The sequence below is a fragment of the Procambarus clarkii genome, chromosome 28, assembly GCF_040958095.1.
Source record: "Procambarus clarkii isolate CNS0578487 chromosome 28, FALCON_Pclarkii_2.0, whole genome shotgun sequence".
Taxonomy (NCBI): Eukaryota; Metazoa; Arthropoda; class Malacostraca; order Decapoda; family Cambaridae; genus Procambarus; species Procambarus clarkii.
This window is the reverse complement of record NC_091177.1, coordinates 13206205-13230102: the sequence shown is the minus strand read 5'-3', so window position 1 is coordinate 13230102 and position 23898 is coordinate 13206205. Positions and strand designations below refer to the sequence as shown.

At 45.2% G+C, this 23898-nt stretch overlaps 2 protein-coding genes across 7 annotated transcripts in view; one reads left to right on the top strand and one right to left on the bottom strand.

Moving 5' to 3' along the window:
• Nucleotides 1-23215, top strand: part of LOC138369423 (uncharacterized) — a 30576-nt gene extending 7361 nt beyond the window's left edge. Inside the window, exons 3-6 of the mRNA XM_069332661.1 lie at nt 1976-2229; nt 7796-7960; nt 18386-18448; nt 22739-23215. Coding sequence (XP_069188762.1) covers nt 1976-2229; nt 7796-7960; nt 18386-18448; nt 22739-23215 — 959 coding nt within the window. The remainder of the gene's footprint in view (nt 1-1975; nt 2230-7795; nt 7961-18385; nt 18449-22738) is intronic.
• LOC123754956 (mucin-2) overlaps nt 1-23898 on the bottom strand; it is a 126604-nt gene that overhangs the window by 53883 nt on the left and 48823 nt on the right. Inside the window, exon 1 of one of the 6 annotated variants that reach the window (XM_045737303.2) lies at nt 1497-1904. The exons of 4 other annotated variants lie outside the window; for them this stretch is intronic. The gene's annotated coding sequence lies outside the window, so the exon portion shown is untranslated. Of the gene's footprint in view, nt 1-1496; nt 1905-23898 lie in introns of those variants that run through there. One more of the 6 variants, XM_045737308.2, reaches the window with a different exon arrangement.

Here is a 23898-nt window from a genome sequence, read left to right as displayed (position 1 = left end):
CCGATGCTCATGCCCGAAACGCTTTGCGTAATAGTGGCTTTAGGCATTGTATGTACTAGCTCTACCTATAAGTCAAACAATTCTTGTAAATATTTATTGTATGTATGTACCTTACCTAAATAAAATTGTATTGTATTGTATTGTATAAGGGGGGCGGTGATGCTACACAAGGGGGGCGGTGATGCTACACAAGGGGGGCGGTGATGCTACACAAGGGGGGCGGTGATGCTACACAAGGGGGGGGGGATGCTACACAAGGGGGGTGGGTGATGCTACACAAGGAGGGTGGGTGATGCTACACAAGGGGGGCGGTGATGCTACACAAGTTGGGGGGGGTGATGCTACACAAGTTGGGGGGGGGGTGATGCTACACAAGGTGGGGGGGGGGTGAAGCTACACAAGGGGGGCGGTGATGCTACACAAGGGGGGCGGTGATGCTACACAAGTTGGGGGGGGTGATGCTACACAAGTTGGGGGGGGGGTGATGCTACACAAGGTGGGGGGGGGTGATGCTACACAAGGGGGCGGAGATGCTACACAAGGGGGGGCGGTGATGCTACACAAGGGGGGGCGGTGATGCTACACAAGGGGGGCGGTGATGCTACACAAGGGGGGCGGTGATGCTACACAAGGGGGGCGGTGATGCTACACAAGGGGGGCGGTGATGCTACACAAGGGGGGCGGTGATGCTACACAAGGGGGGCGGTGATGCTACACAAGGGGGGCGGTGATGCTACACAAGGGGGCGTCGATGCTACACAAGGAGCGGTGAACGGACTTAAGCGCTGACACGAGGTGGCGTGCTGACACTCTGCTTGTTGATAAGGGGGCTTGTAAACCGAGAGTCAAGTCAGCACTAATGCTAGAGCGGCGAGTGACGCACACTCACCACGCCACATTTTCTACCATCCCCCACATCATCATACCCAAAACTAAAAGTTAAAACGAGGAAAACTTTTTTAACCGAGACACCAATAACAATAAAGACATACGCAATCACCTACCATGACCAGCAGAGACCCTGACATGCATGTCCCTCCCCCCACATACATGCTCGAGGGTATAAGCCAGTACACATAGTGCACATATGTACCCCCCGCTTCCCCCCCCCCCTCCACTAGGAGGTACACACACTTCAGCGTCCATCACTAACATTGGCATCTACTTTAAGATGATGAAAATTAAATAATAAAGTCCTTGGAGATATGAGTTGTAGTTCATCATCCTGACTGTAGAATGGGACATTAAAAACCTCGTGAATATATAATAATGAAAGCCTTATGTGCTCGCCATGTAGAGGATAAGTGTTCCAATAATATTCCTAGAGATAAAGATCCCAGATAAATTTCACTGTCAGTATTATTTAAAATCAAACACGAAGCCTCAAACACCACCTCACTTCAGAGACAAATTTTGTTAAGATAAAAAATGGTGACATATCTCAAGATTAATAAAAGTTGACTGGTGAGTGTTGGGAGGAGAGGAAGGCAGCGTACCGTAGTGGAGTGGTGGACGCTGGTCCGGTCGCCTGCCAGTCCCCTGGTGCCTGAGGGCTGCTAGCTCCGTGTCCGCAGTTCACACTAAGTCTCCTCGCCTCCAGTACACATCCACACTATAACCAGCTCGCTCCACACTTACTTGGAATGCACGTTAAACACCACACAACAACAACCCGAGTCACTCGTTCAACAGCGACGTTCAATACAATTTCCATCATTTAGAGATCACTTAATTGATGATTCACTGCGTGTTACACAACTTTGGTCTCCACATGTACACACGCATCACACACACCGGTGGAGGAGGTAACGTAAGACACAACCTCACGGAAAGAGTTCAATGAACCGCGTGCTACAGCGGCTACATCCTACCCCGAGAGCCGCTTGAGAACTAATGCCAACGTGTCGGGCGGGCGGGCACCCTTTATACGTCCCGGCCTGATGGGCCTCAATAAATAGCACTCCTCTCCTGCTAGTGTCCGTCGCTAGCCCAGACGCCCCTGCCTCTAGTTCCCAGCCTGATACCACCCTTACTTCCCAGCCTGATACCACCCTTACTTCCCAGCCTGATACCACCCTTACTTCCCAGCCTGATACCACCCTTACTTCCCAGCCTGATACCACCCTTACTTCCCAGCCTGATACCACCCTTACTTCCCAGCCTGATACCACCCTTACTTCCCAGCCTGATACCACCCTTACTTCCCAGCCTGATACCACCCTTATCACTGTATAACTTTCTGTACTGCCTCTGCTGATTTACTATTTGTGCCTGCAGTATTAAGCTCTTGGGCGCTGCCTCTCTCACCGTAGGTTGTTTAATGCAATGACTATACACCTGTTTTCCTCTGTTCTATCTATTACATATATTTCTATCTTAACACACATTCCCAGGATGCAGCCATCACATTCACAGGATGCAACACACATTCCCAGTTCATCTTGTAATGTATTGGAGTCCTCTTCAGTTCTGACTGGCCTCATTAGTTTAGCATCGTCAGAAAACATGGCCAAGAATGAGCTTACTTCCTTTGTTAGATCGTTTACTTACATTAGGAACAGGACGGGCCCCAAATACTGACCCTTGTGGTACTCCTCTCGTTACCTCTCTCCTTTCTGACAGCTCTCCTCTTACTATGACTCTGCCTTCTTCCTGAAGGCAGGAACTTATAGTCACTCCTTCACCCCTCTTTATTATTTGTCCCGACACACTAGTCACTTTTTCGAGTTTGCATATGAGTTGCTTATCAGGAACAGTGGCAATGGCAGGAAAATGCAGTATTCCAAGCCCTCTCTCCAGTCTGACTGTTGTCATCTTGTCATAAAACTTTAATTAGTTGGTCAAATCAAATTTTCCTTCGTCGAATCTATGAATCCATGGGAACGAAATCTATACATTCTAAGTGCTCAACGAGCCTTCTTGTAATTGGTCTCTATAATATCCTGGAGGGAATACTTGGTAACGATACTGGCCTGTAGTTCAGAGGTTCCTGTCTTCCTGCTTCCTTACATTTACCACTTTCCAAACATTAGGAACTTCCAACATTTCAAGCGAGGAATTGAAGACTAGTGGCATGGGTCATGCGATACTGCAGTTTCCTCTTTTAGGGTCCGTGGGTGAGATGTTGTCAGTGCCTGTGCTTGTCAGCACATCCAGCTCCTATAATTGTTTCTTTATTTCTTCCAGGGTTACTTTTTTTTAGACAGTCTTTCTTTTGGTAGAGTTTGTTCTATTAGAAGTCGTAGATCTTGGGACAGTTCTGATTCAATCTGAAAACTTCCTGGATGTTTTTATCGAGTTCTTCAAACATTTCCTTGTAAGCCAGATCATTGTATTGATCATCTTGCATTGTGTATTCAGATCACTTGTTCATTTATAAACATTTTCCTCCTCATTTGGCTATACAGTAGTTCAGGCTGCTTCCTTGGCCTTGCATGCTATATCATTCTCATATTGCTTATTTTCTCTTGTGTATTCCTTCCTCACTCTTGTATCATATCACTCATATCTTCTGAATCTTTTATAATTGTCTGGGGGATTGTAAATCACGGCCACAACCACTTTTTTGTTCCCGCCACTGAAATGATTCTTACAGCACAGTCCGATCTCTTCAAACCTGATTTCCTCTTCTGAACATCCGTACCATTTCCTTTCCTACACCCTTCTTTCTCTCCTTGCTATCTAGTATTGTCTAGGGAATAATGCATTAGTCATCATTTCATTTGGTTTAGTTTCTACTACTGCTATTACATCAGGGTTTGTGTTAGTGACACGCGCACTACACTACCACCACCCAGTCTCATTAGTGACACAATCTAGGAAGAGGGAGTGTGCGTGTGTGTGCACTGACCTATTTGTGCTTGCGGGGGTTGAGCTCTGGTTCTTTGGTCCTGCCTCTCAACTGTCAATCAACAGGTGTACAGGTTCCTGAGCCTATTGGGCTCTATCATATCTACACTTAAAACTGTGTATGGAGTCAGCCTCCACCACATCACTGCCTAATGTATTCCATTTGTCAACCATTCTGACACTAAAAAAAATGCTTTCTATTATATCTATGGCTCATTTGGGTACTCAATTTCCACCTGTGTCCCCTAGTGCATGTGCCCCTTGGGTTAAATAGCCTGTCCTTATCTACCCTATAAGTTTCTTTGAGAATCTTGTATGTGGTGATCATGTGCCCCCCTAACTCTTCTGTCTTCCAGCGACGTGAGGTTTAACTCCCGTAAGCGTGCGTGCGTGTGTGTACGTGTGTGTGTGTGTGTGTGTGTGTGTGTGTATATGTGTGTGCGCGTGTGCGTGTGTATGTAGCCTCCCTCTAATGCCAAGTACTCGGTCATTATCCAGAGACGCTTCTGACTAACATCGATTTTCCATGTATTTTTACTCTGATATTTATGCCGAGGGAGGTGGGGGGGGAGTGTTGTTGCTTACCTGGCTGCTGATGGCGGGGGGGGGGGAGGGAGAGAAGTGAGGGAGAGAGGGGGGAGGTAGAGAGAGAGAGAACACTGAACCATCTTCAATCAAAGAGACAGGTCAGCACATGCTGATGAGATTAACTGCAACTCTCATGTTGCATCCAGCACAGCAGCAAACTCTTGGTCGGAATCAGTCATAAATCTCTTCAGGTAATTAGTACCTCACGTCACCAGCAACAGAAATCACTAAACCTTTCAGCCAACAACTGCTAAATCACAATCTGAGGAATTATATTTGTTGATAGTTTCATTTCATCATCTTCTAGGGCCCACTATTCCTACCAGCTCGGAGCCGCCGTCTCCTGCATGTCCTCCTTCCGACCACCAAGACGTGTCCGTTGACAGGAGATGTCTCCCGTGTGCCGGAGAGACATCTAGGGGGTAGAAATAGCCAAAGCTACTCTATCCCTTTGAGATGGATTTTTTCTTGCCTCAACATACTTGAACGTGACGTCAAGTGTACCCGCGGCAACAAGAATCAGGAGTATACTTGTCGCAGTATAAATGATATGAATAAACAAAATCATATATTTTGAGAGAATCTCCGAACAAAGTAGCAGACACTCAAGGGCTGACCACCCTCACACATCGGCTACCTAACTACCCATATTCATGGTAGATATGGGTAGCAAGAGGCTTTCTGCCTCATGCCTCACTACACAGCAGCACAGTTTTAATTGAATTCTACGTCCAAGCAACAAAAATCAGGCATGAAAGAGAATGGTGGGCAGACTGCATATTTTTGGAATGCCAGAAAACCTTTGACACAGTACCATACAAGAGGCTAGCGGAAAAGCTGGAGATGCAGGCTGGGATGAAAGGGAAGGTACTCCATTGGATAAGGGAGTACCTAAGTAACAGAAGACAACGAGTCACTGATGAGGGGTGAGACCTCAGATTGGCGAGATGTCACCAGTTGAGTCCCGCTGGGGTCAGTCCTTGGACCTATACTGTTTCTGATATATGTAAATGATCTCCCAGAGGGTATAGAATCGTTCCTCTCATTGTTTGCTGATGATGCAAAAATTATGAGGAGGATTAAAACAGAGGAGATAGTAGGAGGCTACAAGATGACCTATACAGACTGAATGAATGGTCCGACAAATGGCTACTAAAGTTCATACCCGAGTAAATGCAAGGTCATGAAACTAGGCGGTAGAAACAGGAGGCCAAACACAGGATACCGAATAGGCGATGAAGTACTTCATGAAACGGACAGAGAGAAAGATCTAGCAGTTGATAAACCTGTCTCCTGAAGCCCACATAAAGAGAATTACATCTGCGGCATATGCAAGGCTGGCTAACATCAGAACAGCCTTCAAGAACTTGTGTAAGGAATCATTCAGAACCTTGTATACCATATGTAAGACCAATCCTAGAATATGCGGCCCCCAGCATGGAGCCCGTACCTTGTCAAGTACAAGACGAAGCTGGAAAAAGTTCAGAGGTATGCCACTAGGCTAATCCCTGAACTAAGAGGCATGAGTTACGAGGAAAAGCTGCGTGAAATGCACCTCACGACACTGGAAGACAGAAGAGTAAGGGGAGACATGATCACCACCTACAAAATTCTCAGAGGAACTGACAGGGTAGATAAGGATAAACTGTTTAACACGGGTGGTACACGAACAAGGGGACACAGGTGGAAACTGAGTACCCAAATGAGCCACAGGGACGTTAAAAAGAACTTTTTCAGTGTCAGAGTAGTTATCAGATTTAATGCATTAGGCAGTGATGTGGTGGAGGCTGACTCCATACACAGTTTCAAATGTAGATATGATAGAGCCCAGTAGGCTCAGGAACCTGTACAACAGTTGATTGACAGTTGAGAGACCGGACTAAAGAGCCAGAGCTCAACCCCCGCAAGCACAACTAGGCGAGTACAGTGAACACCGAGCAAACACTAGAAGCTAATCCTTCAGCATAATGTCTGCCAACATCAGTGGCTTCACTACCATTGTTGGTGATCTTACTCACAGTTTTATTAACACTCACCGGCCTGATACGATCGTTGTGCAGGAATCATTTTTGGATGACACGTGACCCCTGAGAACTTTGCTAAGATTGCCGGCTATACCTCGTAATTACATCAGTGACAGGCAGAGTCATGATGCGGGAGTCACAATAACGTGGCTGAAGTATGTTGACCAGATCACACACTAGAAAGTGAATGGGACGACGACGTTTCGGTCCGTCCTGGACCATTCTCAAGTCTATTTTGAAAATCGTCGTCGTCCCTTCACTTTCTAGTGTGTGGTCTGGTCAACATGATGCGGGAGTTACAGTCTGCTTCAGTAAATCCGTACATAACCATATTATTGATATTGTCATTACTGTTCATATAAAAATTATGTTCTTAAGCTATACATAAATCCTAGAACATCTATTCTGGTGTGTGGGATGTACATACCCACAAGAGCAGGGTGCTTCCCTAGTCAACTTCCTGATGGACAATATTGACTCTGTACTAATGCAACATAACCTTCAGCACATTATAATTGTGGGAGACCTCTGTTGGTATCTCATATAGAGGAAATTGAATGAACTTTATGCAGTATCCGACCCTGAAAAGGTTGTAACCTTCCCATCTAATATCTCAGGTCCTTCCCGAAATCCTGTCATAATGGATATATCAGTTAACTACAGTTAACTACAGATCCGTGGACATGGGTTCACCAGACCATCGGGTGGTCTTTACTACACTGACTTTCAAGACAGACTGGGGTGGAGAAACACCTTGAACAACCTGGCTTTGGGACAAGAGGAACTGGCCAGCCCAGGCCACCAGAGCTGCAGGGTGACAGCAACAGCCAAGCCTTCACCAATCGCATACTGGATCTCAAGAACACGTACATTCCTCACCAGCAGTATGTGTATCCAAGCCTCCTGACCAGCCATGGTTCGGCAATCGCTGTGGGGTAGCAGCAGAAGCCAAATAAAATGGCATAAGGGGGAAATATTAAAGACATCCTACTGCTCACAACAGCAATATTCACAGAGGAGATTGTCATTAAAGGAAAGAAGTTCAAAAGGTGGGCTATTTCCAGATGAGGATCAAAAACAAAAGAGCTTGAATCAGGAAAACTTGAATCCAAAGTCTGGTGATCTCTGGTTAAACATCATCAGGACTATTCATCTGAGGACACTATCCCACACTAAGCCAGGAAGCTGGGACTATTGCAACCAACAATCAGAAAAAGGAAGTCCTACTCGCAAACCATTTTTCTGCCGTGGAGCAGGTCCCTAATCCTTATTGAATACTGCTAGAGACTCATGCACGCAGTGTGTCAAACTTGTCACAAGTGGTTATTCAACAGGTTGAAGTTCACCATCTCCTTAACAGCAATGATCACTTCAAAGTTGTTGTTGATTTAGGGACGAAGACGATCGTGGGGTCGGATGCGCCCCGGCGAACCCGTAAAGAGTTAACCGCAAAACCGAAGGACGGGCAGATGACTGGGGAGCTCCAGGAGTTCCTCAGGGTGACGAGCACCGCCCGGGCCCCACACAGAAGAACACTGGGTAGCAAAACCAATTACTCGGCCCCAAACTAAAACGCAAATGTCATCCAGTGCCCCTTGGCAGAACAGAAGCCAGCCGCCCACCACGTCTGAGGGCCCACCAGAAACCCAGCAATCCCCGGCACCTCTCGGTCAAGCCGTCGCCAGACACCGTCGCCCCGTCGGGAGAACCAGCCAGAAAACGTTCAAAATCTATATCAACAATCCAGCGACCCAAGGCGATATGTGCGCCAGTCGTCGTGCCAACCGGACCGTTGAATAGCTATGCCAAACGGAATTATTAAATCCAAAATCGCGAAAACAGAACGTAATCCAGCGGCTCCCAGACGGAGTCGTCGTCCAGACGTCCGCTCGTCAAGTTGGAACCAGGGGCCAGATTCACGAAAGCACTTACGCAAACACTTACGAACCTGTACATCTTTTCTCAATCTTTGGCTGCTTTGTTTCCAATTATTAAACAGTTAATGAGCTCCGAAATACCAGGAGGATGTTTATACCAATAAACAACAGTTGAATGGCAAGTTTTCATGCTTGTAAACTGTTTAATAAATGTAACCAAAGCCGTCAAAGATTGAGGAAAGATGTACACGTTCGTAAGTGCTTGCGTAAGTGCTTTCGTGAATCTGGAACCAGGAGTCGATCACGTTAATGTAGTCTATCATACCAACATGTTGGCTTAACACGTAGATACGGGTCATATCCCGTCAACAGAGCATATGAATGCTCTGCTAATCAGTTGGATCCAGCTTCATTCTTTTACCAAAATGATTGTAACTTAGCAACTTAGCACTAAATAAAGGTCATTCTTGATAGAAACTAGCAATAGGCTCATCAAAATCCTGTCTCACGGATCAGGATTTTAGAAGACATTCGAAGTTATATTTGCGTAAATATCTGTATTATTTTAGGATGGTAATGAGGCACGGCAGGATATGTATGAGATCAGCCCATCCTGTCCCGTAGCCTCGCTCTGTCCCCGCACGCTAAGCCACGTCCCGCGCCACACCTCACACCAGATTTAGGTTTTTCTGGAGTGTAACTCCTGAGCTGAACTCACAAGACAGCTTCACCGGAGCTGAGCTCATAATGAGTAGTATGTGTTTTAGGTAATGTGAGCCGAGACCCTCACCGCCAACTACTCTAGTTACAGCAGCCCGGCCAGACTCTTGTGCTCTGAACAAGAGTCCAGAGCACCAGACTGGACATGCGGTCAACACACCTGACAAAGGTGTCAAGGACAGATGTAATTCTTAATGCCATAATCTCCCTTGAGGTCTGAAAAAGGCCCTTTTGTGCTCTCTGTAAATCTTTTCTTTTTTGCGCTACCGCTCACAGGACGAGTATGGGGTGCACAATAATCCGTGTCAGAGATCGACGAAGAGAATTTCGTGGCATACCCTGATACCTGGTACCCTTGTTCCCTGGTACCCTGGCCCCACGAGTCCTTGGTACTCTGATAGGAGACTAACAGGCTCAGGAACCTGTACACCAGTTGAGGGAAAGATGAGAAACGGGTCCAGAGAGCCGAAGTTCAACCCCAACACCCACAATTAGGATTACAACACACACTCTTGACTCTCCCCTAGCCCATAAGAGCACAGGTGTGTGCCAAACCTGTGGCCTGGTTCCCTAGACACTTGTGTCTCCCTCTCGACCCCCCTGGCCCGCACACCTGTATCTTCCCAGCAGCTGTCTGCATGTGTCACACCTCTACAGCTTCAAGACAACATCAACTTATAACAGGTGAGAATAACACACACTCTTTCAAGTGTTAGAAATACGACATCAACTTTTTAGGAAATGTATGACATCAACTTAAGCGACATAAATGTAATTATACCGTAAAGTGATAGATATTAAGTCGAGACTCCAACGATATTTAAATACGTGATTCGCGTGAGATAGACAAAAGTGCATTAACTTGCATAAGCGTGATAGATAAATCTTTATTTACATATACAAGATAGTTTATTTTGGGTTTACTTATACTGTGATCGATCCACACACACACACACACACACACACACACACACACAAGAACTTTTTTAGTGTCAGAGTGGTTGACAAATTGAATGCATTAGGCAGTGATGTAGGTGGAGGCTGACTCCATACACAGTTTCAAGTGTAGATATGATAGAGTCCCAATAGGCTCAGGAACCTGTACACCATGTTGATTGACGGTTGAGAGGCACATCAAAGAGCCAGAGCTCAACCCCCGCAAGCACAACTAGGTGAATACAATTAGGCGAGTACATATATACAAAGCACAGTGCAAAATCTCAACTCACAAGGTATATACTTGCACACATGTGGTGCACGCTGGCCGACACCTGTGACAAGTGAGTCACGCTACACGTGCGCGAGGCCAACACAACCTTTGTGTTCCACGAGTCCGTGTAGTGGTTCCATGAGTCCGGGTAGTGTTCCACGAGTCCGTGTAGTGTTTCATGAGTCCATGTAGTGGTTCCATGAGTCCGGGTAGTGTTCCACGAGTCCGTAGCAACTGTGGTTCCTCAAGGGGCTCCGTAACATCGTCTACGGGACTTTCTCGACTGTTACTTAAAAGTTAACATTGCTCTTGTGTTAAGGGTTTCACCAAGTCAACTGTTTCACGGTGTGTTATTGTCTTAAAGATGCGGTGTTCTTCAGGTTCAGTTGAAGCACGTAGACTTGCAGGGTCCAGTTTCAGCTTCTAAATTTCGCTTTTGAAACCATTTGTACAGTAGTTGATTGTAACTATTCTCTTCTCTCGCTTATTTATTTTTTCTGTCTAATCACTTGGGCTGGACGGTAGAACGACGGTCTGGCTTCATGCAGGTCGGCGTTCAATCCCCCGACCGTCCACAAGTGGTTAGGGCACCATTCCTTTCCTACCGTCCCATCCCAAATCCTTATCCCGACTCCTTCCAAGTGCTATATTGTTGTAAGGGTTTGGCGCTTTCTCCTGACAGTTCCCTTCCCTTCCTGTCTGTTTCATTATGTTGTTGTTGTTGTTGTTGTTGTAGATTCAACTACTAGGAACCAAAAATTGCAAGTAGCACGGGCTATGGTTATCTTGAGATGATTTCGGGGCCCCCGCGGCCCGGTCCTCGACCAGGCCTCCTTTTTGTTAGACATCCCCCAGGAAACAGCCCATAGCAGCTGCCCAACTCCCAGGTATGTATTTACTGCTAGGTGAACAGGGGCACCAGGGTGAAAAACTCTGCCCCCTTTGTTTCTGCCTCTGCCGGGGATCGAACCCGGTGAATCCGGATCGAATACGGTGAACCCGAAGAGGACTTACCTGGCACAGGAGCGTGGCTGTAACTGGAATTTCAATATTTAGACGCACTCACGTCCCGCCAAACACACACCGAAACTACGACGTTGGTACAACGTTCGAACAAGCTTTAACACCACCTAACCAGTTATAACAACCAATATAGCAAGTTGTAACAACGTTCTAATACGTCATAAACACGTTAAGCCAAGATGTAACAACTTTATCACAAATTGTAACAAGCGGAAAATAGAGACAGTTTCTGCGGAGCTCTGAAGAACCTTTCTAAGATCTCTGGTTCATCTCAGTCTGCCCCTCCCGCTAGCTTTGATTTTATTTGTTTTGATAATTGTTTCTATCTAACCCTTTCTCAATTACCTTTAGAATCTATGTCATAATCTTCTATGCTCCTTCTTTCCATCTTCATTTCCATCATTCATGGCCATTGACCATGGTAACTTATAGATGCTAAGGACCATTCAAGGTAATATTCCCTCTGGTAGTGGCGGTCATCGACACGCTGCTCTTAAACCTCTGGTTAAATCACCTCACGGCTAGAACAGTGGCAGGTGTTAATGGCTTGAGGTGGCAAGCACCTCAGATGTGCAATTATCAAGACGATCGACTTGACAATGGTCTAGGACGGACCGAAACGTCGTCGTCTCTTCACTTTCTAGTGTGTGGTCTGGTCAACATTTTTCAGCCACGTTATTGTGACTCCTCGTCTGCATGCACGTATTCCTTAGCTGGATGTACCTCTGTGCAATATGGGAAACTTCATGAAATTCCATTTGAAAGATTTAATTGAGGAAATTTTGAGGGCGTCAGGAGTGACTTGAGACGCGGATTCATTTCCAAGTCCCATAATAATTGTTGCTGGTGGACTAATTGTTAGCATTAACGGGAGCTAAAGTTGCTTAACCATTGGCCTCGTCGTGCCCACGACTGGCAGTGCCGTAACCACTCCTTGTGTGGAGTTTGAAGTGGCTCGTTTCCTTTTCTCATCAGTTAAGACACGCGCACACATACTTCAGGACCCATTGATAGTCCTCTTACCATCCCCAGCGCCAACCTGCATTTATGTAGGTGTGTGTGGTAGTCCGTGTGAGCTGTTGTTTAAGATTCTGCTATTAGGAAAAATAAGTTGCAAGTAGCACGGGCTATGGTGAGCCCGAAGTGGACTTACCTGGAAGTATACCGCATGCAACATCCAGGTAATGTAAATTAAATGGAAACGTATGTCTATAAAGCTCGTTGACCAGACCACACACTAGAAAGTGAAGGGACGACGACGTTTCGGTCCGTCTTGGACCATTCTCAAGTCGACAATCGACTTGAGAATGATCCAGGACGGACCGAAACGTCGTCGTCCCTTCGACCTTAACCATTGTAAAAGACTTGTGTACATTGTGGCAGGAGTCGTGAGGTGAGAGGGTCCAGTAGCCTAAGCCGCCAGTGGGTTACCAGCCAATGTAAACACGCCACAACGCGATATACCAACACAGTTTGGCTCAGAAATGGACCAGTCACATTTAAAGTCGCTACGGTCCATTATTTATTCTTCCAATTCAACCAATATTTGAAATAATAATGTGTAAGTCAACTCTCGTATATTTTATGGGAAATTTACACCAAGATGTATACCCTACTTTTTAAGAGGCTTTTCAGAGACGTATATTTTGCTTGAAGATGCATATACACTGAGAATTTCGCCCCCCCTCACTCCTTAACTACAGCTACAACCACTATTTATAACTTAACTACAACCACTATTTATAACTCCCCCTCACGCCTATCAGACGACCACGTGCTGGCCCAAAGGGAGGAGGAGCGGCATTGTTTACAAGCTTCTGCGTTACCATGGCAACATAGGCAGGTTAACCAAGCTGATAAGAACGTCACTACGGTTGTAGGATCCGGCTCACCATACTGCGACACTATACACAGATACTGTGTATAGTTGTAGGATCCGGCTCACCATACTGCGACACTATACAGAGATACTTCTTTCTCTCTCGTATATTTATTTAGCTAGTTATTTTCATATGTGTAAAAAACATCTTTCTGTTGTATTCAACGGCAGAATATTAACATATATGTTGTTTAATATAGCATGTTAAATCATTTGTTAGTCTTTCAGTACAAAGGTTTCCATTGTTAAGGCAGGTGTGGACAAACACAGTCACAGTCAAGGCAGGTGTGGACAAACACAGTCACAGTTAAGGCAGGTGTGAACACACACAGCCACAGTTAAGGCAGATGTGAACAAATACAGTCACAGTTAAGGCAGGTGTGAACAAACACAGCCACAGTTAAGGCAGGCGTGAACAAACACAGCCACAGTTAAGGCAAGTGTGAACAAACACAGCCACAGTTAAGGCAGGTGTGAACAAACACAGCCACAGTTAAGGCAAGTGTGAACAAACACAGCCACAGTTAAGGCAGGCGTGAACAAACACAGCCACAGTTAAGGCAGGCGTGAACAAACACAGCCACAGTCAAGGCAGGTGTGAACAAACACAGCCACAGTTACGGCAGGTGTGAACAAACACAACCACAGTTACGGCAGGTGTGAACAAACACAGCCACAGTTAAGGCAGGTGTGAACAAACACAGCCACAGTTAAGGCAGGTGTGAACAAAAAGCAGCATTAGCCACCGACAAACTCGAACATAATCTACAAAACAAAACACTTATCTATTCATGTAGAAGACAGAATGTGTTGTTAGAGTGCCATGACGGTGGAGGGTGAGCTGCAGGGCTGACTCCCTCACCTTAATGCTCAAACAAGAAATGACAGGGACATTGTAACAGAATTCATGAGATCAAGAACATTATTAGAGAGATAAAATCAAATTATAGTGATGAAGTTGCATGTCAACATTGTAATACAGTGGTGACCTTGTTATAGTTGTGATATAGCTGACTTTTGCTGGGTGATGATGGTGTCTGAGTAGGTTAAGGTGAAGAGCATGAACAGCTGGCGTAAGGCAGAGTGGGATAGATTGGTATACTCACTATACGTGAGTATACCACCCACTATACGTGAGTGGTATACTCACGTATAGTGTAAGAGGAGCAGTGCGGGGGGACATAATATCGGACTTTTTGAGAGAATACCGACAGTTTTAGAGTCCTATTTTGGCTCTGTGTTGTGAGCACTAAACTCAAGTCTCTTGCCTATGTGTAGGTCAAGGAACTTTCACTCGTTTTTACAATTAATGTTGAAGGTATCATAATGTTGACGTTATCAATCTCAAGTTGTATGCGGCTCCACGATTTGTTTTCCAAATAAAATGCAGTTGGTCTGATCTAAGTGTTTAGTGTAAGTCTGTTGGTCGACATCCATTAGTGGAGTTCTCTCGACTCGTTTACAATATTATTTAGGGTGTGTGGATTAGGGTTAGAAATAAATGTTGTTTGTGTACAAACAACAGGGCTTCATCAAGGAACATATAATCTCTTCACACAACCAGACCATCACCAGAGAAATCTTAACAAGCAACACAGAAATCATCGATAAATACAGCGATAGCAGGAGACTCGACATCAGCGAGGCACTACACATAAAAAAAATCAACACCAGCAATCAACAGTCAATTAACGCATAACTATATTCTATCCACTTCAAGACCCCAAACCAGCAAGAGAAAGCATGGGCCAATAGGCCTTCTGCAGTTACTTTCATTCTTAACAGAATGAATGATTTTCATAACCAAGTAATATCCACCTCACCGAAAACATTTGTGTCATATCACCTCACCCAAAACAAATATAAAGCGTGATGTATGTTATGTGTAAACCAAGTCTTTGAAAATGTATTAAGCCTTACGAAACGCTTCTAGGCGTCAGCCCAAAAAATAAAAAAAACGTAAAAGAATGAATTTTGCAGAGTTAATTTCTCAATTACCCTCGACAGTGAAGAAAAACGTAAGAAATATTGAGAAGATCCGTGTTAGGATTATTAATATCTTACCCTTTCGCTCATATTCAACAACGTGTATTATATATATATATATATATATATATATATATATATATATATATATATATATATATATATATATATATATATATATATATATATATATATATATATATGTCGTACCTAATAGCCAGAACGCACTTCTATGCCTACTATTCAAGGCCCGATTTGCCTAATAAGCCAAGTTTTCATGAATTAATATATTTTCTCTAATTTTTTTCTTATGAAATGATAAAGCTACCCATTTCATTATGTATGAGGTCAATTTTTTTTTATTGGAGTTAAAAATAACGTAGATATATGACCGAACCTAACCAACCCTACCTAACCTAACCTAACCTATCTTTATAGGTTAGGTTAGGTTAGGTAGCCGAAAAAGTTAGGTTAGGTTAGGTTAGGTAGGTTAGGTAGTCGAAAAACAATTAATTCATGAAAACTTGGCTTATTAGGCAAATTGGGCCTTGAATAGTAGGCATAGAAGTGCGTTCTGGCTATTAGGTACGACATATATATATATATATATATATATATATATATATATATATATATATATATATATATATATATATATATATATATATATATATATATATCGTGGCATTATATACTAATTGAAACGTTTCTTAAACTTGTAGAACGTTTTAGCATCACCTCTGATCATTAATAGGTTGCTAGGCTCCGTCATTGCAGTGACATTTCTTGGCTTACTCAGGGTTGATCAACTTTATCTTGGGGACTATTTTGCACATTTTCTTAGACATTGTTATTGTCTAGGCCTGTGCCAGGATATGGTTAATTATTTGTGTCTTCCCATGCGTTTTCCCTCGTGCTGCTGCTCCAAACTTTGCTAATTTCTCCATTTTGTCAGTTGCTCTTAAAATCTTGTATGTAGCTATCATGTCTCTTCTATCTTCTGCGGAGAGGACATTTTTTCACATTTACGGTGTTTCACAAGGCTCTGTTCTGTACATACAATTAATTATTAAAATAGTGTTTTTAACTAAGCACGCACTATATTCAGCATTTTGAATACTGTACACGCAGGGGTCCATTATACATCAGTCGTGGCTACATTGTATTGCATATCTCAATGATTCTCATTCTTTTCAGTCCAGTTTATTTCCGTTCAATATGAATTCCATCGTTCTGTGGGGCACTTGCAATTTAGATCAATGATGATAAAATAAAGTATGAATGTCATAGATTAAAACACATTTCCGCTGATAATCAGTTTCACTTAGATTAAGGTCCAAGATAAAAAGATTTATATTATCAATATTATCATCTATGTATGTGTGACTTATCCTGGGAACTTCACGTTTCTTCTTGTGTTTAAAACGTGACAGATTTTCATCAGGCTTTTCTGCATGTCTGAGAGTAGTAGGCTTTTGCTTTCATGTCTTGTAGGTTAATGTTTCTCAGGGAATGTTTAAGTGGTCCTTGTCCTGAGCACTACAGCTCTAAGTGGTCCTTGTCCTGAGCACTACAGTTCTAAGTGGTCCTTGTCCTAAGTACTACAGCTCTATAGTTGATGCAATTATGTTTATCAAGAGGCGGATAGGGCAAGGGGTGAGGGAGGGGGAGTGGGAAGGAGGGAGGGGGGGGGGGAATGCTGGAATACCTGTAATTCAATAATACATTCCGACACGGAGCTCAAACGTGAAATCTTAGCATTAAATAACTTATAAACTTATAAAAGGTTAGAGGTGTGCTTTTACCCCTTATCACTGCCTGCCTGCCGTGGGCCTGCGTCACTGCCTGCCTACCGGGGCCTGCGTCACTGCCTGCCTACCGGGGCCTGCGTCACTGCCTGCCTGCCGGGGCCTGCGTCACTGCCTGCCTGCCTGCCTGCCGGGGCCTGCGTCACTGCCTGCCTGCCTGCCGGGGCCTGCGTCACTGCCTGCCTGCCTGCCGGGGCCTGCGTCACTGCCTGCCTGCCTGCCGGGGCCTGTATAACTGCCTGCCTGCCTGCCGGGGCCTGTATCACTGCCTGCCTGTCGGGGCCTGCGTCACTGCCTGCCTGCCTGCCGGGGCCTGAGTCACTGCCTGCCTGCCGGGGCCTGCGTCACCGCCTGCCTGCCGGGGCCTGCGTCACCGCCAGCATCAATAACAGAGCCCAACATTTTCATAAACATACTAAACCCATTAAAGTGACCGAATATCTCCTCAGTCACAGGTGACAAATGTAAGGACATAAGTTAAGGTCTTCTAAGGTTCGTGTTTTATATTTATTTTGATTCTGAATGAGTTTTCAGTATTTTCAGGATTATATGAATTTTTCGCTTTATTTTTAGAGTGAAAAATGCATGTCATAAGAGTAAATTGAAATTTTAACTCCACATTTCTGTGTGTACTCGCCTATATGTACGTGCAACGCGAGCTTCAGCTGTTGGACCCTCGTCTTTCAGTCAACAAACGCTTATTGGGACTCCTGGTTCAACCTTGACGACGAGTGGACTGTCTGGACACCACCGCCGCCTGGGAGCCGCCGGATCACGTTCCTGTTTTCGCGTTTTGGCTTTGCTACTGCCGTTTGGCATCCCTATTGGACGGTCCGGTTGTACGACGCCTGGCGCACATATCGCCTTGGGTCACGGGATTGTTGATAGATTTTTTTTGACGTGTTCTGGCTGGTTCTCCCCGGCGGGGTGACTGTGTTCGGGGGCCGGCTTGGCAGAGAGGTGGCGGGGGTGGGCGGGTCTTGGTGGGCTCCTGGTGTGCCCTCAGTCGTGGTGGGCGGCTGGCTTTTGCTCTGCCGGGGGACACTGGATGACTTTTGCGTTTTAGTTGGGGGCCGAGTTTTGGTTTTGCTGCCTTGTGTTCTCTGTGTGGAGCGGGGCCGGTGCTTGTCACCCCTGAGGGACTTCCTGGGGCTCCCCAATCATCTGCCTGTCTGCGTTTCTTTGCCTGCATGGAATACTAGTTTCCGATGATTGGTGTTACTTAGTTTCGCGATTGGGCTTGGCGTTTCACCTTTCCGGGCTTCGCGATTCACCCTTACCGGGTACGCCGGGCGCGTCCGATCCCACGATCGTCGTCGCCCCTAAATCAACGACAACAACAAACGCTTATTGTAATGGATCCCTGACCCTCTCGCCTGAACCGGTGTTTGGAGTTAGCCTTAATTACATCCTTTTTTCAGCTCATTCCACTTGTTGACAACTCTTACAGTGAAGAAGTGCATCCTTACAGCGTAATGGTTCATGTGAGTGCTTAGCTGCCGGCCCCGTGCTCACGTCTGGCGCTCCTGGGAGCCTCCAGGGTAAACACTCCCCTCCACTCTCTCTAAGAATGTTACGTGTTGTAATGACGTCGTCGTATTCTCTGTTCTTTACCAGTGTAGTGTGGTAAGTTCTTTCAGCCATTCCTTGTACCTCAGTCCTCCTAGTTCAGGGACCAGTCTTGTAGCAAACCTTGCAATTTTCATCTTAGTTTTTTGAGCTTTTCACAGGTGAGGACTTCACACTGGTGCTGCATACTCTAGTACCGCCAGTTCTGCATCCGCCGCTGATATCCTGTTTACATGTCTACCATCCGTGATTGACTTACGATTATATAAACTTCCAAGTCTATTAACTTATTTAAGCATTCGCCTTCCCATCAATATGCATTGCCCTGTAGCCTCACCTCGTCCTAAATAACTCATCATCCTGCATTTGCTTGGATCGTCGTCTAGGAGCCACGTCTCGCACCATCTCATGAGCCTGTGCAGGTTGACGTGAAGCATTCTGTATTCCGCTTCTAATTCGGTATGGGCCGCATGGTCCGCTCTGCCAGAGCTCACGGGTGGCACTCGAGACAGTTAAGTTAACATCATTAAGAGGAGCCTCGCCACAGCTGGATGTCCAGCTGAGAGAGAGCACTGTTACCTAACGCCCCGTAACGCTGATGTTCCTGTTGGTCGCCCAGATTGGATCAGTGACACCTGGAAGAACGGCCACCAGTACATGTGGGGGGCTACATGTTGCGTATAAACTAGCCAAATTGCCTTGTTAACGAGAGTTGGTGAGTGTGGGAAGCGGCCAGTGACAGTGTCTATGAGAGAGTTATGACAAGGCTATTAACATTTTCCCTGCACAATCATGCTTAAATAACTGCTTAATTTCATTATCATACGTTACGAGAAGAAAACCTTTGCTTGTGTTCCTGGTTGATACCTGGTTGATGGGGTTCTGGGAGTTCTACTCCCCAAGCCTGGCCCGAGGCCAGGCTTGACTTGTGAGAGTTTGGTCCACCAGGCTGTTGCTTGGAGCGGCCTGCAGGCCCACACATACCCACCACAGCCCGGTTGGTCCGGCACTCCTTGAAGGAATAAATCTAGTTTCCTCTTGAAGATGTCCACGGTTGTTCCGGCAATATTTCTTATGCTTGCTGTTCTTGTATATTCAATATTATATTTTGTTCTTGTATATTTATTTCCGCGTGATTTCATTTTTAGTCTAATTAAGAATGTGAGGATAAATTACTGATTTACGGTAAGGTGGGCATGGAAGTTTTAACCTCCTGTCTCTGCTCTCTTGTTCAGTCATTGAGTTGAGGAAGTTCAACTGAAGCGGTTGTGCTCAGACTAGCCGAGTCAAGACATTATATCTTCTATACTTGTCAATATGTGCAGGTAAGAATTGTGATTACTGTGAGAAGCAACTGTGTAATCATAGTTTGTGCACAGTGACTTATGTTTTGATAATCCCAGTGGTTTTAAGTTTGGCAAGTTGCCAGAGACTAAGTCTGCCAAGTCCTAATCACTTTAAAGTTTTGGTCAAATCCACAGTGATTTAAAGTTTATGACCATATTGACTTGGCACCATTTCAGAGAAAGCTTAGAATGTGTACTAGTTTTACTGATATCAAACTGTGGTGTAGTGCATCAATGTTCTACTAGATCTATGTACCTTGTATACAATGTACACGGTATAGCTATACTGCTCGTTAATACACACTGTATAAATTCCTCAGTAAGCTGGTAATGTGCTCTAGTTCCCCCTTATCATTTACACATCTACCACCAAGTATTTCACCGAGATATGGATTCTAGTATTACGAGCATTAATTACTTGGGTTATAAACAGCATGTAACCAAGTTTGCAGCCCTGTGAGAGTTTTGGAATTCACATTGCCTCGAGTGTGCAAGTGATCCTCACACGCGTGTGTGAGGGTCAGGTAATGGAGTGCGTGTTTATTTAGCTTGCGTGCTGTGTACTGCTGTGCTTGCGTGCTGTGTGCTGCTGTGCTTGCGTGCTGTGTGCTGCTGTGCTTGCGTGCTGTGTACTGCTGTGCTTGCCTGCACCCGTCAGTTCCTGCTCGCCCCGGCGTTCACCACCATCCCAACATGGCCACCAAGTGGTAGGAACAAAACAATATAGCCACCACGACTGGTACCAGCGAGACAGCTCTCAGCCTGCCACCAGGAGTCAGAAGTCGTCCACGCCTCTACCCACCTGTGTGTGAACAATATCAATACACTCGAAGCTGGGAAACATTGAAGCGGCAGTTCAAAAAACATAAAGACTCAAGATAATCTACTCAACCTACGTTAGACCAATACCGGAATATGCATATTGGAAAGCACAAAACCAAAATGTTAAATTGGAAGAGGTTTTGCAAGTGTTTATGCCACAACTAAGAGGGTTGAGCAGCGAGGATAAGTTAGGGAGACCAAATCTCACACCCTAGAGGAACATGATAACTACATACAAGATACTGAGGGAATAGCCTACATATACACACACATATATGATTGAAACGCCTACACATTCGTGTACAACCCATCCTCCTGTTTAGATAGTACTTTTTGTAGCTATGTAGATCATAATTCAAACATTGACGTACTAAGCATTAAAACTTTGTACTATTCACTTTATAATCCAAAAAATGAAGATAAAAACAATCTTAAATATTCCTAGGCCTATTATAGCGTACATATGTATTATGTTAGGCCTCAGATAACGTGCATTAGGCCTAGGAAGGTTAGGTTGTCTTTGCAACATATGTAGAAAATCGTTTTCCGGTTTGTCCAAATACAATAGTACCGATTTCTACTTTTTAATTGCGTTGTACGTTTGTATATGTACTATGGTCCTCGTTGTTACTATAAATACTACCAAAACAGGAGGATGGGCTGTACACACACATATGACTGAAACGCCTACACATATATACACACATGACAAACGCCTACACATATACACACATGACAAACGCCTACACACACACATGACAAACTAACATTTCCGCAAACCTTGCTTCTTAATACCAACACACACACACACACAGACTGAATTTAACGACAATAGCAGACTCTCGCACAAAGTAGGTTTACCCATAAAAAAAAAACCGTGTATTGAGCCCAAACGACTAAGCAATTGAGGCAGTCAAAACAGAACAACTGGAGTACAGTAATAGGGCGGTGGCTTGACCTTTCTCCCCTCCGGCGACCAATCACAGAGCACCAAGTCAGTCTAACGTGGTGACGTCACGCCGGCGTGTCGCTTCGCCGAGCGCGTTTTCAATACAGCAAATATTTTAAGAGAGGTTAGAGCCGTCGGGTCCACATGAGGCTACGTGGGTCAATATCATGTACTCTAGATGAATGAGACTGTTGTGGCAGAGGCTCGGCATGTTTACACTAGTGTACCTCGCTAATGTAAGGCTATGTGGTGTGTGTTTTCCACGGGGTAGGGGGGTTTAAATTTAAAATTAACACTGCTCATTGCAGAGTTCATATAGCTACGGATCTCCCTCACACGCGTGAGGTCCAGGGTTCGAGACCCATACAACCTAGGTCAATGGAAGGGGTGGGGTTGTCTTGTAAGCATACGTGAAATGAGTTTCTAGGAGCAGGCTTCAGATGAGCTGAGGTAGGATAACAGCTCTTGCTTGCAGTTTCACTAGGTACATCATCTGACAGCCCTTATAAACTCTAGTTGTGGTTAAAAAAAAATAACACTATGGTGGTCGGTCGGCCGAGCGGACAGCACACTGGACTCATGAACCTGTGGTCCCGGGTTCGATCCCGGGCGCCGGCGAGAAACAATGGGCAGAGTTTCTTTCACCCTATGTCCCTGTTACCTAGCAGTAAAATAGGTACCTGGGTGTTAGTCAGCTGTCACGGGCTGCTTCCTGGGGGGTGGAGGCCTGATCGAGGACCGGGCCGCGGGGACATTAAAGCCCCGAAATCACCTCAAGATGGCGTGTGATTATAGTTATTTCAGTTCTTAATAATATATTTCCAGAGAAAAGGAGGAGACGAGGAATAGGTGGACACACAGATGAATACAGAGAAAGGGGAGACAGAGATAAGCAGAAAGACCCGGGCAATGCCGGATACCCCCATATCATTTACTCTCGGTAAAAATGTTTCTACTCACTACAAAAATATTCCTACACATAGATATATATTTATATACAATGAGGTACATTGGGTTTGTGAGAGAACATAACACTGGTGTTCTTACATTCTTGTGAAGCCACTAACTGGCAAAAGCGTTTCCGGCAGGTCCTTAATCTAACACATTACTTAATTGATGGACTTATTAAGTGTGAAGGTGACTGGTTATGTCACCAGGAGGCGGGAAGACCAGCTCCTCAAGTAGCACCAGGAGCGGCTGCAACAACCGCCCGCACTGCTCAAGTAGCACCAGGAGCGGCTGCAACAACCGCCCGCACTGCTCAAGTAGCACCAGGAGCGGCTAGAACACCCGCCCGCACTGCTCAAGTAGCACCAGGAGCGGCTGCAACACCCGCCCGCACTGCTCAAGTAGCACCAGGAGCGGCTACAACACCCGCCCGCACTGCTCAAGTAGCACCAGGAGCGGCTACAACACCCGCCCGCACTGCTCAAGTAGCACCAGGAGCGGCTACAACACCCGCCCCGCACTGCTCAAGTAGCACCAGGAGCGGCTACAACACCCGCCCGCACTGCTCAAGTAGCACCAGGAGCGGCTACAACACCCGCCCCGCACTGCTCAAGTAGCACCAGGAGCAGCTACAACACCCTCCAGTATGACTGGGTAAGTTGCAAGCATGGCTGAAGAGATGGCTACTTGACCTCAACCTAGACAAATGGCAAGTAATAATGCAGAGTTTGAAGGAGAGCAAATATTAGTCACTTCCTTGTTTTACAAACTCTTCACTTAAGACAGTTAGGCTATCTGGGTACAAGTGACAAGATGAACAACACAGCGAGATTTCTTCCAAATTTGAGTTTCATGTACGTGTTGACAAGACAGTGTGTTCACTCACAGGATGAGTGACGCTGCCCAATAAACTCGTCATCCGGGACAAAATTAAACTAAAAATGGCTCCAGATAAGAGAAATCCTGCTTACCGAGCTTCCTGGAGTTTTATCACAAGGCAACAGCAGAGAAGCAGGAAAGAGAAGGATGGACAGATAGCATTTTCCTGGACATCTGATATAGTTCCACACACATGCAATATTGCAAATAATATTGTAAAATATCATTTGTAAATATTTAGTTACAATATTGTAAATAATAGGCATGCAATATTATTTACAATACTGTAAACTTTGTAACCAGACAGATGGTAAATTTTACCATCCTTTGACCGGAAGCAGAGAGGCGCGGGTTCAGAGTAGAAGTTTCCCACAAACGTAGCACTAAAAGGTATACTACTAGGGCCTATTATTCTCGTCCT